This window comes from Lytechinus variegatus, chromosome 14 (assembly GCF_018143015.1).
Source record: "Lytechinus variegatus isolate NC3 chromosome 14, Lvar_3.0, whole genome shotgun sequence".
In the NCBI taxonomy this organism is placed as follows: Eukaryota; Metazoa; Echinodermata; class Echinoidea; order Temnopleuroida; family Toxopneustidae; genus Lytechinus; species Lytechinus variegatus.
The window spans coordinates 24,921,105-24,936,514 of NC_054753.1; the positions used below are offsets into that span (position 1 = coordinate 24,921,105).

General features: G+C 34.8%; 1 protein-coding gene across 1 annotated transcript in view; it reads right to left on the reverse strand.

Moving 5' to 3' along the window:
• Nucleotides 1-8,206: 8,206 nt before the first annotated feature.
• Nucleotides 8,207-15,410, reverse strand: part of LOC121427287 (adipolin-like) — a 55,151-nt gene continuing 47,947 nt past the window's right edge. Inside the window, exons 7-8 of the mRNA XM_041623624.1 lie at nt 9,655-9,733; nt 8,207-8,915 (exon numbers count right to left, since the gene is read on the reverse strand). Coding sequence (XP_041479558.1) covers nt 8,817-8,915; nt 9,655-9,733 — 178 coding nt within the window. The 3' untranslated portion in view covers nt 8,207-8,816. The remainder of the gene's footprint in view (nt 8,916-9,654; nt 9,734-15,410) is intronic.

Sequence of the window (15,410 nt, forward strand, 5' to 3'; positions counted from 1 at the left end):
GTGGTCTGTCATGAATTTTCATTCAGAGTCGGCTAATGTATAAAATGAATAATTTAGATATGATTGATAATCTTGATTCTAGACATCCTAAGAATAAATTTTGACCATTGCTCAATGTGATTATTAATGTTTCCCATAGACTTTACACGTAAGCAATTTTGAGAATTACAATTCCAATATTGCAAGTGAAAAACGGGCATGATCCCGGACTCTGATCAAAAAGTGGAGGGCACATTACCGAAAGCCCAGAATCTCAGCTATAACATATTAAAAGCTCCGGCAAAACTGACAAGAAGAAATGGAGATATGGCTCAAGAAATAGAGGAATGTCGAATCTAGTTTTGAGAAAAAGTCATGTCCCATAGAGATTACACACAAAATACATGTGATATGAAAAAACAATTATAATCTGTTTTATCTTGCTAAATTTTAACTTTCATACCTTTTAATTATCATAAAGGATCATGTAAGAGGTGGCAAAAAGAAAAAAAAATGAAAAAAAAATCATCTTTTCTACCCCAGGAATCGAACCTCCGCCCTCGAGAAAGCAAGTCAAATGCGTTATCCATTGAGCCACGATATTCCCCATAGAGATTACACGTAAGCAATTTTGAGAATTACAATTCCAATTTTGCAAGTGAAATACGGGCATGATCCCGGCATCTGATCAAAAAATAAAGGGCACACTTCCGATAGCCCAGAATCTAAGCTACAACTTGTTAAAAGCTCAAGGAAAACTGACAAGAAAAAATGGAGATATGGCTCACGAAATAGAGGAATGTCGAATCTAGTTTTGGGAAAAAGTCATGTCCCATAGAGATTACACGCAAAATGAGGAAAAATGACATGCCTCTTTTCATCGCTGTTTTACGCAATGATGCGTTTCTCAAAACGAATATTGATGTTAACTGAGGAGAAAGAGTACATTCTAAACTACATCATATTCAAATCTGGGCGAAAAATGATCTATATTCGAGAAGTTACAGCAAAATTTGCATAAATTTGATGACGTCATTTTTGAAAAAAATGAAATTTTTAGTTTGGGCGCCTATTTGATGACGTCACGATATAATTTAGGGACAATGGTGACATGAAATCAAATCTACAACTCATACTCTATCGATATATGAAAAAAAAAATTGGGGGTCAACGGACTTTTTAAAGAGCTGCAGTGAATTTACAATAGGCATGTTTTTGCCCATATATGGCCTATAGTGAGAGCTCGCGCGCACACGTGCTGCAAACTTTAATGGGTGTTAATTTCTATATTAATGGTTGTAGAAGGTTGATCAAGGTATCAAATTGCTCAGAATTTTATTAGCAATGCAATGATATTAAAAGAAACGGTTTTTCTGCGTTGTGTTAAGGTGTAACGCGCGGAAACGCGCGCGCATATGTGCGCGCGCGCAAATTTTTGAAATGCTTAAAATGACCTGAAACGTACCCAAAAAATTTTATAGGTCATTTGGACGATTTTTTTACCTTTGACGCGCGCGTATGCGCGCGTCATGACCTCTACATGACCTTTGATGACATTGACAGTTGACCCTTGACATGAAGTTAATGTCATGTAAATATTGTTAATTTTTAATAAATGATAATGAAGATATGATCAAATGAAGAATTTTACAAAATGGCGCGTAGATGACGTCATCATGACCATATGACCTTGAAAAGCTTATTTTGCCGTCTCTATGATAGATTCTATATATGACGAAAAAATCAGCAAAATTGATTCAGCCAATTTCGAGAAAAGTTGGCGACAAACATAGGTGCCAAGAATAAAGAAATAAAGAAATAAAGAAAATTCTGACGAAATCAATAGGTGATCTGTCATAGACAGACCACCTAAAAATATATATCTATTGTAGTTCTTAAACGATATGTGACATCTCTTTATAGAGAGTTCCCCATCCTCCATCCCATTCTCTTTCTTTCTTTCTTTCTTTCTCTCTCTCTTTCTCTCTCTCTCCCTCTCTCTCCATCCATCTCTCCCTCTCTCTTAGCTTTTATATTGACCCGCATCTTCTGACCCACCATAGGGCAATGAATGGCCCGCCCACTCACACATGCACTCTCCACTCCATCCTCTCTCATTACACTCACTTTCACATCTCTTTAATCCCCTTCTATGTCCACTTCCTTCCCCCTTCACCCCTCATCTTTACCCCTCCTTAAAAATCGAACCCCCAAGTGACCCCCTTGATGGTCCAACTCTAGAGTTACGATGACATCCGACTCTCCCCCGTGCTTCCTTCCAGTTGTAAGTCGGACATCTCAAAATTATCATCTTCCCACGATCGCGTCCGATAGCGTTACGATCAACGATCGTTGACCTAATTACGATTCCAAAAACACGACAGTCACGGCCACGGTCGCATGCAGTCAAATCTAGGAACACGAACCGACCAATGAAGTGCCAATCGAAATCATAACGTAAAACTCAAGGTCGAGAGGGGATTGGGATTGATTTAAGCCTTATTTTTGTCTTGTCTACGCAGTAATATTTTAGTACGCGGTATTAGCCCGCCATTAAACAATAAGTTATTTAGACTTATAAACAACTTTTGAAATTGTTTAAACATTTTCAACAATTTGACTAAAACTTTAAACAACTTGTTTCAAACGTTAAACAATATTTGTTAGAGTGCAAACATTTGACGGCCTTTTTAGGGTGATTTTGTATGGCTAATCATGATAATAATATATGTATTTTAATTAACAGATCCCAATTGTTAACCAGTTCTTTATTTCCTTGTGTTAATTCGTTTATGTGCAGGTGAATTAGTGAAGATGTGAAAAAATGAATAAATATGTTTTAAAATGCTTGTTTAGCATTCTTGTTTTGTTGCAGCCTCTCATATGAAAACACATGTAGTACAGTCTTGTATGTTTGCTCTATATCGATATCTTATTCCCCATTTCATCAAAAAAAATGTTTTATTATGATTCCATGGTTTAATACATTCTATTTTTGTTTTATTTCTCTAAACTGTGCATTATAATTCAGATTCTATAGTTTGTGTTGGTGATGAAATACCAACTTTGATTGCTCACAATAGGATAAGAATGAATTCGACCGATCAACTCTGTCAAATGTGGAGATATAGTATTGCTTCTCGTTTGTTTGTTGTTGTTTTTTCTTTAGATTAAATTTCTTCTTAGCAAGTCTTTCCTCGTAGCTAATCTAAAAAATAAAATCAATAATGATTACATGAAGAAATATCGATTCAATGCTAACTATCTTAAGTTCAATTGTACTGGTTCCATCAATATGCAAAGACATTTATTAATCTGAATTGAACACCCCTTTTAAGTAAATGACACCATCAAAAATTGCTCTTCATTCTTCGAAGAATAAATTACCATCATTACTTCAGAAAATAAACAGTGGTCCAATTACCTATAATGCTCCCTCCCCTCTCCCTTGTAGTTGACCATCATCATCGTTATCATCGTCGTCGTCGTCTTCGTTGTTCATCATCATCATCAGCAACATCATCATATTATTAACATCATTATCATCTTCTTCATTATCACCATCCCAATCATCATTGTCACCATCCAAATCATCATCATCATCACCACAACCATGCATCCCTATCACCAACATCATCTTCACCATCATCTCCACCATAATCATCACGATTATCATCATCACCACTGTTATTTATAAGAATTATAAGAGTAATTATATTCACATTTATTTAGTTATTTCCTCTTTAAGAATAAATAGAATGATTAAGAATATTCCAGAAAGTCTCAGCAAAGCTTTGTTAGGCATGCCTATTTAATGGAATGTACAAAGATAAACAATGGAAGACTGCTACACTATAGAGACTCTACAATATGATTAACTATGTTGTTTACATTGTTAATTTCACTGAGGTCATTCAAGAGTCTTCTTGAATTGAACTGCTCTAGAAAGAAGGAGAATGTTCTTTTCAAAGGCAATACTAGAAGCTTCCAGAATAGTGGAAATTTGTATATATAAGCTAGCAGTTTCTTCATCACATCAGAACTCAGAGATTCACATCAGACTTTATGTCAGAGCATAGTTTATTTCCAATTGGAATACAACATTTATCTTCTGTGGAATTGTTTGCACGCCATCAATGAACTGTTTGCAGTTACTTAGAGAAAGGAATTCAAAGTTCTCATCGAGATCATCAACTTGATTTAATGAACGCTTGTCAAACCATGGATTGCTGATATTGACTGTTAATCATCATCAACACCGTCTTTATATTGTGAACTTTGATTTAAGGATTCTTCGCCAACCAACTTGTATTTTATCTGGATTTAATACTGGACTATCAGAACTTTAGATTGCACGTATTAAAGACATGTAAGATGTTTGTTTTATTTTTGGATAGTGATTGATCAATTTCCTGTAATAAAAGAAAAGAAAAGGAAATCAATTTTAAAACTAAATTGTCAATGCTATTTGTTGCAGTATCACAACACCACCACCACCACCATCATCATCACCATTATCATCATCATCAACATCATTTCTACCATCATCAACATCGCCATCATCACCATCATCACCATCTCCACAACCATCATCACCACCACCAACATTATCATCATCATCATCATCACCATAATCATCCCCATCCTCATCATCATCCCCATCATCATCATCACCATCATCATCAATACCATCATCATCTTCATCAACATCATCATCATCACCATCATTATCACCATCATCACCATCATTATCACCATCATCACCATCATCATCACCATCATCATCTTCATCACCATCATCATCACCACCATCATCATCATCACTATCATCATCATCACCATCATCATCATCACCACCATCATCATCACCACCATCATCATCATCACCACCATCATCATCATCACCATCATTATCATCATCATTATCATCACCATCATCATCATCATTATCATCTTCATCAACATCACCATCATCATCATTATCATCATCATCACTATCATCATCTTCATCATCACCATCATCATCACTGTCATCACCATCATCACCACCACCATTATCATCGTCATCATCATCCCCATCATCATCATCACTATCATCATCATCACCATCATCATCACCACATCATCATCACCATCTCCACAACCATCATCACCACCACCAACATTATCATCATCATCATCACCGCCACCACCACCTGCCCGTCATTGTCACCATCTTACGAGACATTATTCAAAATCAATTTCACTACAAATTTACTCATTGAAGCACTTATGATTACAGCGTTATTTATTCTATCGAATTCATACATGAATTTATAACTGATGATTAACACAGACAGAGCAACGGCATTTTAATTAAGGGTTCCATACAAAACATAACCCTGAGTTTCAAAGAAAAATACAAAAATATGCGAAAAATAAATATTTCAAGTACATTTTAGCTTCGTTATGAACCTGACAATGGTCACAATGGCAGTAATAAGCTGTATTCGAAGGTCTTTTATCAAGCTCTTAACAAAATATATATCGAAATTCATAACTTTTACTGTAGCAATTTTGACATCAAATTGGATGAAGAGTTAAGAAACAAGGGTCGAGCACCATGCGAAATACTACATCACTACATTCACTGGTAAATTGGAAGAAAACAATTTCTTGACATTAGATAGTCAAAACAATCTGCTCATGTATATATATATATATGTATATATATAATTATGTAGGGCCCAGTTTATAAGCAGTTTTGCTTCTTTTGGGTCCTGGCCATTTTTTATTTTTTATCTTGTTTGTCAATGATTGATTTGTATGATACTTATTTTATGATTTTCATGTACTTTGTTGATTTTAAATGGTCAAATAAATGAAACGAAATGACATATATATATACATGTTCAGAAAAGTTTGATTCCTTTCACTGAAATATTTTCTCGGAAGTCATCCAATATGGATCGTTATTTAAGAAAAATTATAATAAACAGTTGACAGAAAATAAGTTTTGTGGCGGTACATTTTTTTCATCTAAAAGATATTTATCGATATTTGTCGATATGAAAAGAAAAAGTTCCTCTACGTTTCTTTGAAGAACATGTTCTGAACCTTAAAGGAAATTCCCTTTTTTCCTGAATTTTTCCATAATACATTTTCGAATGTTATAGAAATTTCAACTTTGTTAAAACATATTAGAATAATAAATTGATTTCATTTATCTTTTATTTTATGAGAAATCTAGAAGAAACTCGGACAAGAAGTCCGACAATCAATATCACTTCCAGTCAAATGTTGATTTAGTTCATAAAATAAAAGAATATCTTCATGACCATTAAAATGTGATATACATCCAGAATTTCTACAACAGATTGTTTTGATCATATTATATCTAGACATCTTGCAATATTCTTGATACAGAGTCTAAAATGTACATATTTTAAATATAAATAAGGAATATACAGTTCACAATAAGTTATATTACATAGAGACATGGTACATGACGAAGATTTCAATATCTTGAACGATAAATACACATAAAACTGCCATTGATACGTCAGTTCCCTACCCATAATGCATCTGTGTACAATTTTAATTTTATACAATGATAGTTCTATACACAAAATTCAGTCACATGATAATTTCATTATATATATAATAATTATATCTTACATAAATTGATTGATTGGTCATTATTGTCCTGAATACAAACAAAATTCCTTATCGCACACAACGTTGTGGAAAAAATCAAAATTTTAATATCAATAATTAGTAATATAAAGATGATTTTAGGACACGATCGTCTCGGAATCAGATAAAAGGATAAAAAGGGGAATAAAAACACGTTTTCGTCAACGATGTGCAGTTATTTTTTTCCAAATGTAAAAGTAATTATATTTGTAATCATCTATTACCATTTTATAATTGAGGCTCATTATAATGATTTTTTTTACGTTATTTCAATTTTTGAATAAAGAATAAGAAGATATCGTAAGATTCTCTAAACATCACAAATGACCACATGTCTATTCGCCACTAAAATGAGTTAATTTTGAGGAAAACAACAGCATAAAATCACGAAATATCGTATCAAGCATTTTAACCCAGAGCGTGTTTTATAGAGTATTCCCATCCACGATGTGTGAACTTCTGTACGAAAACAACAAATACTAGAATTTTAATTCGTCATGAGGACGAATTAGGTGATCTGCCTCTGATTCTCGTGATCACGAATATGATCACCATGTTAATTCAGATCAATATGATAATCATGATGAAAACCAAAATATGTTGATAGCTCTTGCAATTCGGAAAAATGAGGTGAAGCGGGGGTTGGTTATAATTATGATGTAATGGTAATAAGCCAATCTCCACTTACCGACAGACAATCATCCAATATATCAGAAGTGTTTCAATTATTGTATTATCCCAAAATTTGACACAATATACGCAAAATCGCACAGAACCTAATTTGGCTAGCACAAACGGTATCTTGGATTTTTCTCTAGGTGAAATGACAGAGAAAAGGGGTAGTACGGACTTGAATATGAGATGACGTAGAAGACACAATGTATGAAGTTTGCTTTAGCCTTAGGTGAGATGATACCAGCCCACAGAAGTAGTAATTTGAAGACGTTCTCAAAACATGTGCCTCCTAGAGTAGAAAACTTTGATAAGTGTGTTATCGGCGATGTTACACAGGCGACTGGTGATGGGTATGGGGAAAAAGTTTTACTTTTGAAACACATAAAATACTTCTCGTTAGACAGCTAAATTATATTCGTTAAGCTTTTGAGTAGAGGAATAGTTTATAAAAACACTTGAGCAAAATGTCGACATAAGCGTTGCACTTTATACCATGCAAACTGCCATGCATTGTGATAATGATAAGGACCCTTCAGTAGTTTGATTAATTGAATTCATATTTTGTTTTACTCAATATTTGATGTTACAGTTAGCATCTCATGCAAGTTATGATATTTTGTAAGGAAACAAACTCATCAATAGGTTATTAAATTTGTCACTCAATTTGACAGGGATCGCCTCTCACTTTAGTTTTAAGAGTCCATCACAAATCACGTACATGCCATCGATAACTGCTATCGATTGAGAATCACGTGATAAGTTTGTGTCGGGAGGAATTCAAGAAGCAGATAGTAAAATGTCAGGAGAGCATAGGTTCCCAACCCATCACATGCCGGATATTATCGGGCCGATCGCAGGACCTTGTTCGGCAATGTAGTCAATCCACATTCATCGGTCTCGGACGAAACTTGACAACCGGTTAGTTCCCATTCGAACCGACTCGAAACCAAATGATAACAGTATTGTCTACTTGATGCCAGCAATCCATTTCACTATTTTCGACTATGATACGATGTTTAGGCTTTCAAGACGTTGCTCACATGAATAAGTTGCATCCGTTTCCTTAAAAAAAAACGATGACTTAAATCCGACTTCTCTGCTTCAAATGATCACATTTGTCCTTTACTCGGATTGGCCGCTTGTCAGCTGATCATCATAAAAAAAAATCGTCTTCTGAGATGAGCTGGATATTCTTGTTTTCGGTCGGAGTAAAGTTTCAAAGTAAATTCGAACTTAGAAGATGGTTTATCTTTAAAATATCAAATCAATTATGAGACCTCGAACTTTGATAACAATTTCCCAACTTCTTTCTCTATAAAACTTCTACCACAGTGAAAGGACGTCCAACATCGACTGATAGTCTCATGTTCATCCGCAAACAATCGTGATAATGGGTTGTTGCTGTTGTTGCCGCTGCAGTTGTTCAATTTCAATTTCAAATTTGTCAATTTCAACACATCTGAATTTTGAAGGATGATCTAGACCGATTAAACTCCCATCAAGACTCCGCTATAGTCTGATCCCACTTGGATTTCAATTCTTCGGCCTGAACTATTATCGATGTACACTGATGCGTATTGCCCCTCCTGAAAATGGAAATAAAAAACAAAATAATTGTGACAGACTTTATGTTAACTGTCTTATTTGTTTCATTGTTTTTATAGGCCTATCCAAATCATAGAAATGTAAAACAAGGTCCTGTATATGTAATTTGGGTGAAATATTATGGCAGATATAAAATAATATCATAAGTGGTATACTCGCATATATAGCATCTAAATGTGCCACTGTTCTCCATCACCGGCTGCCTATGCATTCAAATACGGGTAAAGGGTTAACATTCAACGAGGGATCTTATCCCCCCCCCCCCAAGAATGATAAAATCTTGGGAAAAACATAATAGAAGTGTGTAGAAAAAAATGCCTCCAGACATCAAAGAAAAGTTGGTAATTGGAGCGACTATATATATATATATATATATATATATACATTTTTTTTTTTTGGGGGGGGGCTTGTCAATTTTCTTTTCCAAATGTGCACATTTTTTTTTAAACAAGTGCACACCTTACCAATAATGCATATAGCATTTCCATTTATTTGAAAGCAGGATAAAAGAGCATTGTAGATTAAATGCCTTGCTCACGGGCATAGGTGCCGCAGCCGGGGATCGAACCCCGGACTTTACATGTATAGCCAGGCGCCTTAGACCACTCGGCCACGGCACCTCCACGGCCCATCTGTTAAATTCTGGATCTGTATCACCCCCTTGTGGTAGGGAAGGGGAGGGGGGTTGTAGGGAAATAAAAGGGGGACAGTGCCATTTACCTCTATTTGAAGGAGACCAGATACTGCCACGGTGAATACTCGACTGTTGCTCTCCATGCCCGATACAAACTCTAATGACCTGTATTGAAAATAAAGATAAATCGATTTGAATTGATTTGATTTGATTTATTGCTTCCTCCTGCAATCATAACACATATCACACGTTTTTAATAGCATAACATAATATGTGATTACATAAATTACATTGCTTTGCACAAATTATAGATTAAGAGGACAAAAATGTAATTCCCAAAATTGTATGGTGCCATGATTATAATACTATTCACGTTTTGCACAAGAATTGTCATCATAAGCACATTGCTTGAAAAAAGACAAACCTAACCGAAAACTTACTCATTAAATCAATCATACAATTAATACAATCATACAATTAATCATACATTCAATACCGTATTGAGCAGAGATAGTAAGAAAGAGGGAGAGGGGCGTAAAATGAGAGACTGAAAGAATAGAAGTGTTATCAAAACATTACAATTCATTTCATATCATTTCACTTCATTTCATTTTAATTCATCTTTTTTTCATTTTTAAAAATTATTTTGAGTTCACTTAATGATCTGTGGGGAGAAAGGGAAAGCTTGGATTTGGTTTGGAATGGGATGTTTCTCGAAAAGCGCGAAGCTCCTTAATATGGCATTCTGCTTAATATGGCGACAAAATGTACGGGCGATCATATTTAATATAAACAATATTTTTTTAACCATAACCTAATTTCGGCAGATATTTTCGAGAAAAATAACTTGCCCAGAACGCCACATTTAAGTATATAGGCCTATATACTGAATATATTTTTAAGTCAAGAGCCCCTAACACCCTCCCGACGAATTGGTAATTTACCGCCCGAAAGAAAACAGAACTATTCAAAATAATGCTACTGCATAAGAAAGTAATTTATTAAAACCGTGAACACACGGGGAGGGTAGAGAGTATTTAAGAGATATGCCATCCCAAGCATTAAATGAGAAGCACGAGATATTCAGATCTGTTTAAAGGTTTTAAGAACTATTTAAAGAGTTTAAGGCGATTATAATCTGGCACCATCCCAAAGCCCATCCTAATAAAGGTAATAGTAGAGGCCTATTCTAAAACATACACACAAACAATCTCGTCCGCGCATCAACGTTACATTTAAGTGTGGATTTGTAGACAGAATAAATCAAAACCAGCAAATCGCACATTCTGAAATTAATAATCATGCTTAACCTGACCACCTACCCCCCCCCCCCTTCGTTAAAGTAGATACTTTTCATCTCTGAAAGAATTCTGTTCCGATATCCCTATACGTTTATTTATGTCGCGAAATCTACACCTACAACACTACAACACTTGTCTCGTGCTAATTAATAATTTAGGAGCCGATGTTCTTCTTAATTTTAAGTGTTAATTACGAAGTGTTATAGTCCCACATACTCCTTACATTATTTCATAAAAGGACTTCGCCACTTTCTTTTCTGATTCAGTATTTTAATGGACAATATTCTCATCAACGCTAAGTTACTTTGAAGACCAATTCGGCCGTGTCTTTGAGCTGTAACAAATGGGATATCGTGTTGTTTATAGTATTTTTATGATATACAAGAGCAGATGTGCCTCTTAGATCTCTCGAATTCGCCATTCTTTATGATTCACACTAAAAATAATAAATTCACAGTGTAAATAGCCCTATACAATGTCGATCGACTTCCCCCGTGAACTTCTCAAATCTGTCATCGGTGAAACAACAGTGTGAAGATGTTTCCGAATTCTTTTCATAACCTTCTGACATCCACAAAAATGAAATAATTTACATCAACTGTTTCACCAAGAATTCAGAAAGAGAGAGAAAAAAAATTGTCAACAAAATTATGAATCCTTCCAGAATTCTTGTTTGTGTTTATCGGCGCCGGAGACGTCATGTCCTCCTCCCAGGCGCGAAATTGGTTGATTTATTTCGAAATATGATTTTCTTGTCTCCGATTTCGCGGTGTTGGTGGCACATTTTGGAGGGGCACTTCGAAACATCATTTGGCTCAAGATTTATTGAAACAGTTTCTGAATTTAACGGCCGTAACCTCCTATTCTGAACCTATTTCGTTTAAACCACACAAATATGCATGGACTTATTCTTTTCTGCAAAATTTACTTTGCTACTTTGTAAACAGGAACCTCTCGCCAAAAATGGAATGGGTCAACCCCCTCCCCTTTTTCACCCCCCCCCCCTTCTCTCTCTCTCTCTTACTCTCTATTCATATTTCCCTCTCCAATAGAAAGCAAAGAGATACCCTCATACTCGAGTAAGTGTTTTGTCTTCTTGTACCGAAATTCTCCCAGAAAAGAACCATTCTCACGAAACATCACCATGTCAGAGACTTAGAATAAAACGCGTGTAAACATTACGACTGGACACTCTTTTGTGTGCCAAATAAGTCTTACAAAGTTTTGTGAAATCGAGTACCATTTATCAAAATGTAAACATTTACATCAAGGATGAGTAAGCATGCAACATAACGGTCGTAATTATATACAATTCTCTCGCTGCCACGTCAGATCAACTTCGGACAAACTAATGACATTCAACACATACCCGCACCATCTTTTATACAGAAGTATCATGAGTATTATAAGAAAAAAAACACTGAAAGACGCACCTGAAGTGGTGCGCTATTATTACATTTCCATATACTTTCTTACTCTACTTATGGCGACCGCGCTTTTGAGGGTCTTAAATTTGGCGTAAAATTCTTCCGGGAAAAGACGATTAAACTGAAGCAAAAGCAGTGAAAAGAAGTTGGTTTTATCACGCTGCGAGTTCTTCTTCTGTGGGATTCTCTATACACGAGATCCAATCTAGTCATTTCTTAAAGGGAAGATCGCCCTTTTACAAATTTGGTTTAAACAAAAGCATAATATGATGGATACATATCAAAGAATGATCGGTTAAAATCAATTAAAGAATTGTATATTTTGAAGTTTTAGATTAGTGACATTACATGCGAGCAGCTCACTCGTATATGCCATGTAAATATGCAATTTTCTCAGGAAATGAATTTACCTGTACATTCTACATTATATCAGACAATTATTATGGAACCATTAAATTACAAATCATGGAATTGATATGAAAGGAATTAATGCACAAAATAAAATGCACATAACACTGTTATGATACCAAACGCCATTTAAAGGAAAAGAATTTCGTAAGTTACTTGGACGAAAGCTCGCCCCAAATAATCATTAAGGTTGCTTCAAGCTTAAAAGTTATTTAAAACTATTATATACTATTTCTTACATTTTCAACTCGTTATCCAAAACTTAATGATACCAAACGCCATTTTTTAAAGGAAAATATTACTTAGACGATATATCGGTAGAAAATACAGAGATGATGTTAAATAGTATATAATTCAAACTACGACCCCTTGAACTGTATTAACTTAATTTTGGATTTACTTTGAACTTAAGAACGAAATGAATTATGGTACTAATAAGTCAATATAGATAATTATCATATATATATTATTACACTAATTCCGAATAAAGGCCGATGAATGGAAAATCAACATTTTTGTTTTTAGGAGGGGGTTTCCTCAGAAATTTGAAAACAAATTATAGGATTAGGAAAGTATGAAAGTGGAGTTATTCGGGGAAATGGAAATTTACAGAAGATGAAAGAATAAAGTAGGACTTTTGCCAAGTCATGCTTGACTTCTTGTGATATTTCCATTTGATATACATAAACTCGATCGCAAAGCAATATACATAAATTGACATCGTGGATGTATACTACAATGATAACAATGGATTGAAGGTTTATTTCTATATGCAATTCAATAACGTGTTAAAACGTAGGCGACCTTCCCCCAAACGAAAATATTGAATTTCGTCTCAATTTTCCCAAGCATAAGCATTGTTACAACTAATATTTAATAATATACTTATTCTTACTACTCAAAAGACGCTTTCGTGTCCTTCTTTCATTTTTTTTCTGCGGAGGAGGGGTTGGGACACCCTATTCACCGTGGAATCTGTGTGGTTTTGAATGGGAATTTGACGCGTTCTATTGTTTTCGGGACAAAATGGCGGGCATTGAGCGGTGATAAAATTGTTGTCATGACAGCGGGGCATCATGGGAACGCATGCTGGAAGGTGAATGGACAGATAAAGACATTCATAACAGTTACATTATCACAGGCGACAGTTCCCCAACGTGCTTAGACGATAATCAAGGATAAATCGTTTGATTGGCATTAGAGTAAGATTTATTCTGAAAAAAATTGAATTCTTCTCTCTTTTTTTTTTGCTTTACAAAAGAAGTAGCGCTCAGAGAGCGTGGCAATAAAACGAGTATCGCATTTATTATGATAGAGTTCGAGGGATGCTTTGACCAGAAATTTAATACACTGACATGGTTACATATTTGCCTGTATATTGGATTTGTAAGGAATACGATTTTATCCCCAAACGAGCTCAAAATCTTAATGATTAAAGACAAGTTAAGAATGAAGGAATGTATTTGATACTGACGGTGTAAAATAAAGATTTATCTTTTGAATTTTTGTTCAAACTTTGAAACAACTTCTTTAAAAACTTTAAACAAACAGTTAATGACGGGCATAAACATGCTTTTAATTAAAAAAAAAGCTTTTACAGTGTACACCATTAGGAAAACCACTAGATTTATTTTTCAATTTATCTCATGCCAATTCGTCTACAGTCATTTAGTCTACCGTCAGTTCGTCCACTATCCGCACGGTCTAACTGCCATTTCCTCCACTCACCACTTCGTCTTATAACCAGTTGGTCCAATAGCCAGTTAGACCATATATAACTTTGTCTAATTGGAATGTGTTAATTGGGCGAAATGAATGGAAAGAAAATGTGTATTAGACCAACTGGTTATGAGACGAAATGGTCATAGACGAACTTGTGATTAGAAGAAGTGATTATTGGACCAAATTCTGGTTGATAGACGAAATGTTGAAGGACGGAATGGCATAGGATTAAATGAGTGTAGACCATGTGATGAGTGGACGAATAAGAAACCATTCACACCAATACCAAGGTCGAATACACGATCAGAAGGAATTCCTTGAAAAAAAGTTTGAAAACGAGACATTGACATTGAGCCGTGGGTGCGGTGGAATATTTCTTACAGTCACCAATCAAGAGATATTGTAATAATAATTGCAATTCTTTGTCATTGTACGGGTTTGTGTTTTGTTTCTCTTTCCACATTAAACCGCAAATACACCGTCATTTTGTGGCAATGTACACTCTAAAAAGACAGAGATTTTAAATAAATTCTTTACGGCTGTGAATAGTAGTGATCAGTCGATATTTGTGATTTAAAATCAATCCTTAAAGATTTAAATGTCAATCTAAAAGGTTGATTTTTTAAATCCAAATTGATTAGCATTTAATCTTAATGGATTAATCTTATATCCCAACATCGACTGGTCACTAGTCATAGCCGTAATGGATTTATTTTAAATCCTTGTAATTTAGAGTGTAGGCAACGTTGTTTTCCCACCGATTATGTTGACGATATTCACGCATGTGTCCATTAAATATAACAGTCATCCATTCTTTAGCATATCCATCTACCCATCTTTTCCCCTTGCGTGCTCATGCACTCCTGCTATTCTCATTTAATGTGTTAAATTATTTCTTTCTTAATTCCTTTAATTTTGTCTCCCTTTCACAATGGATGCATGTTTTTATCTTAATAGCTTCACTTATGGCAATGGTACATCTTT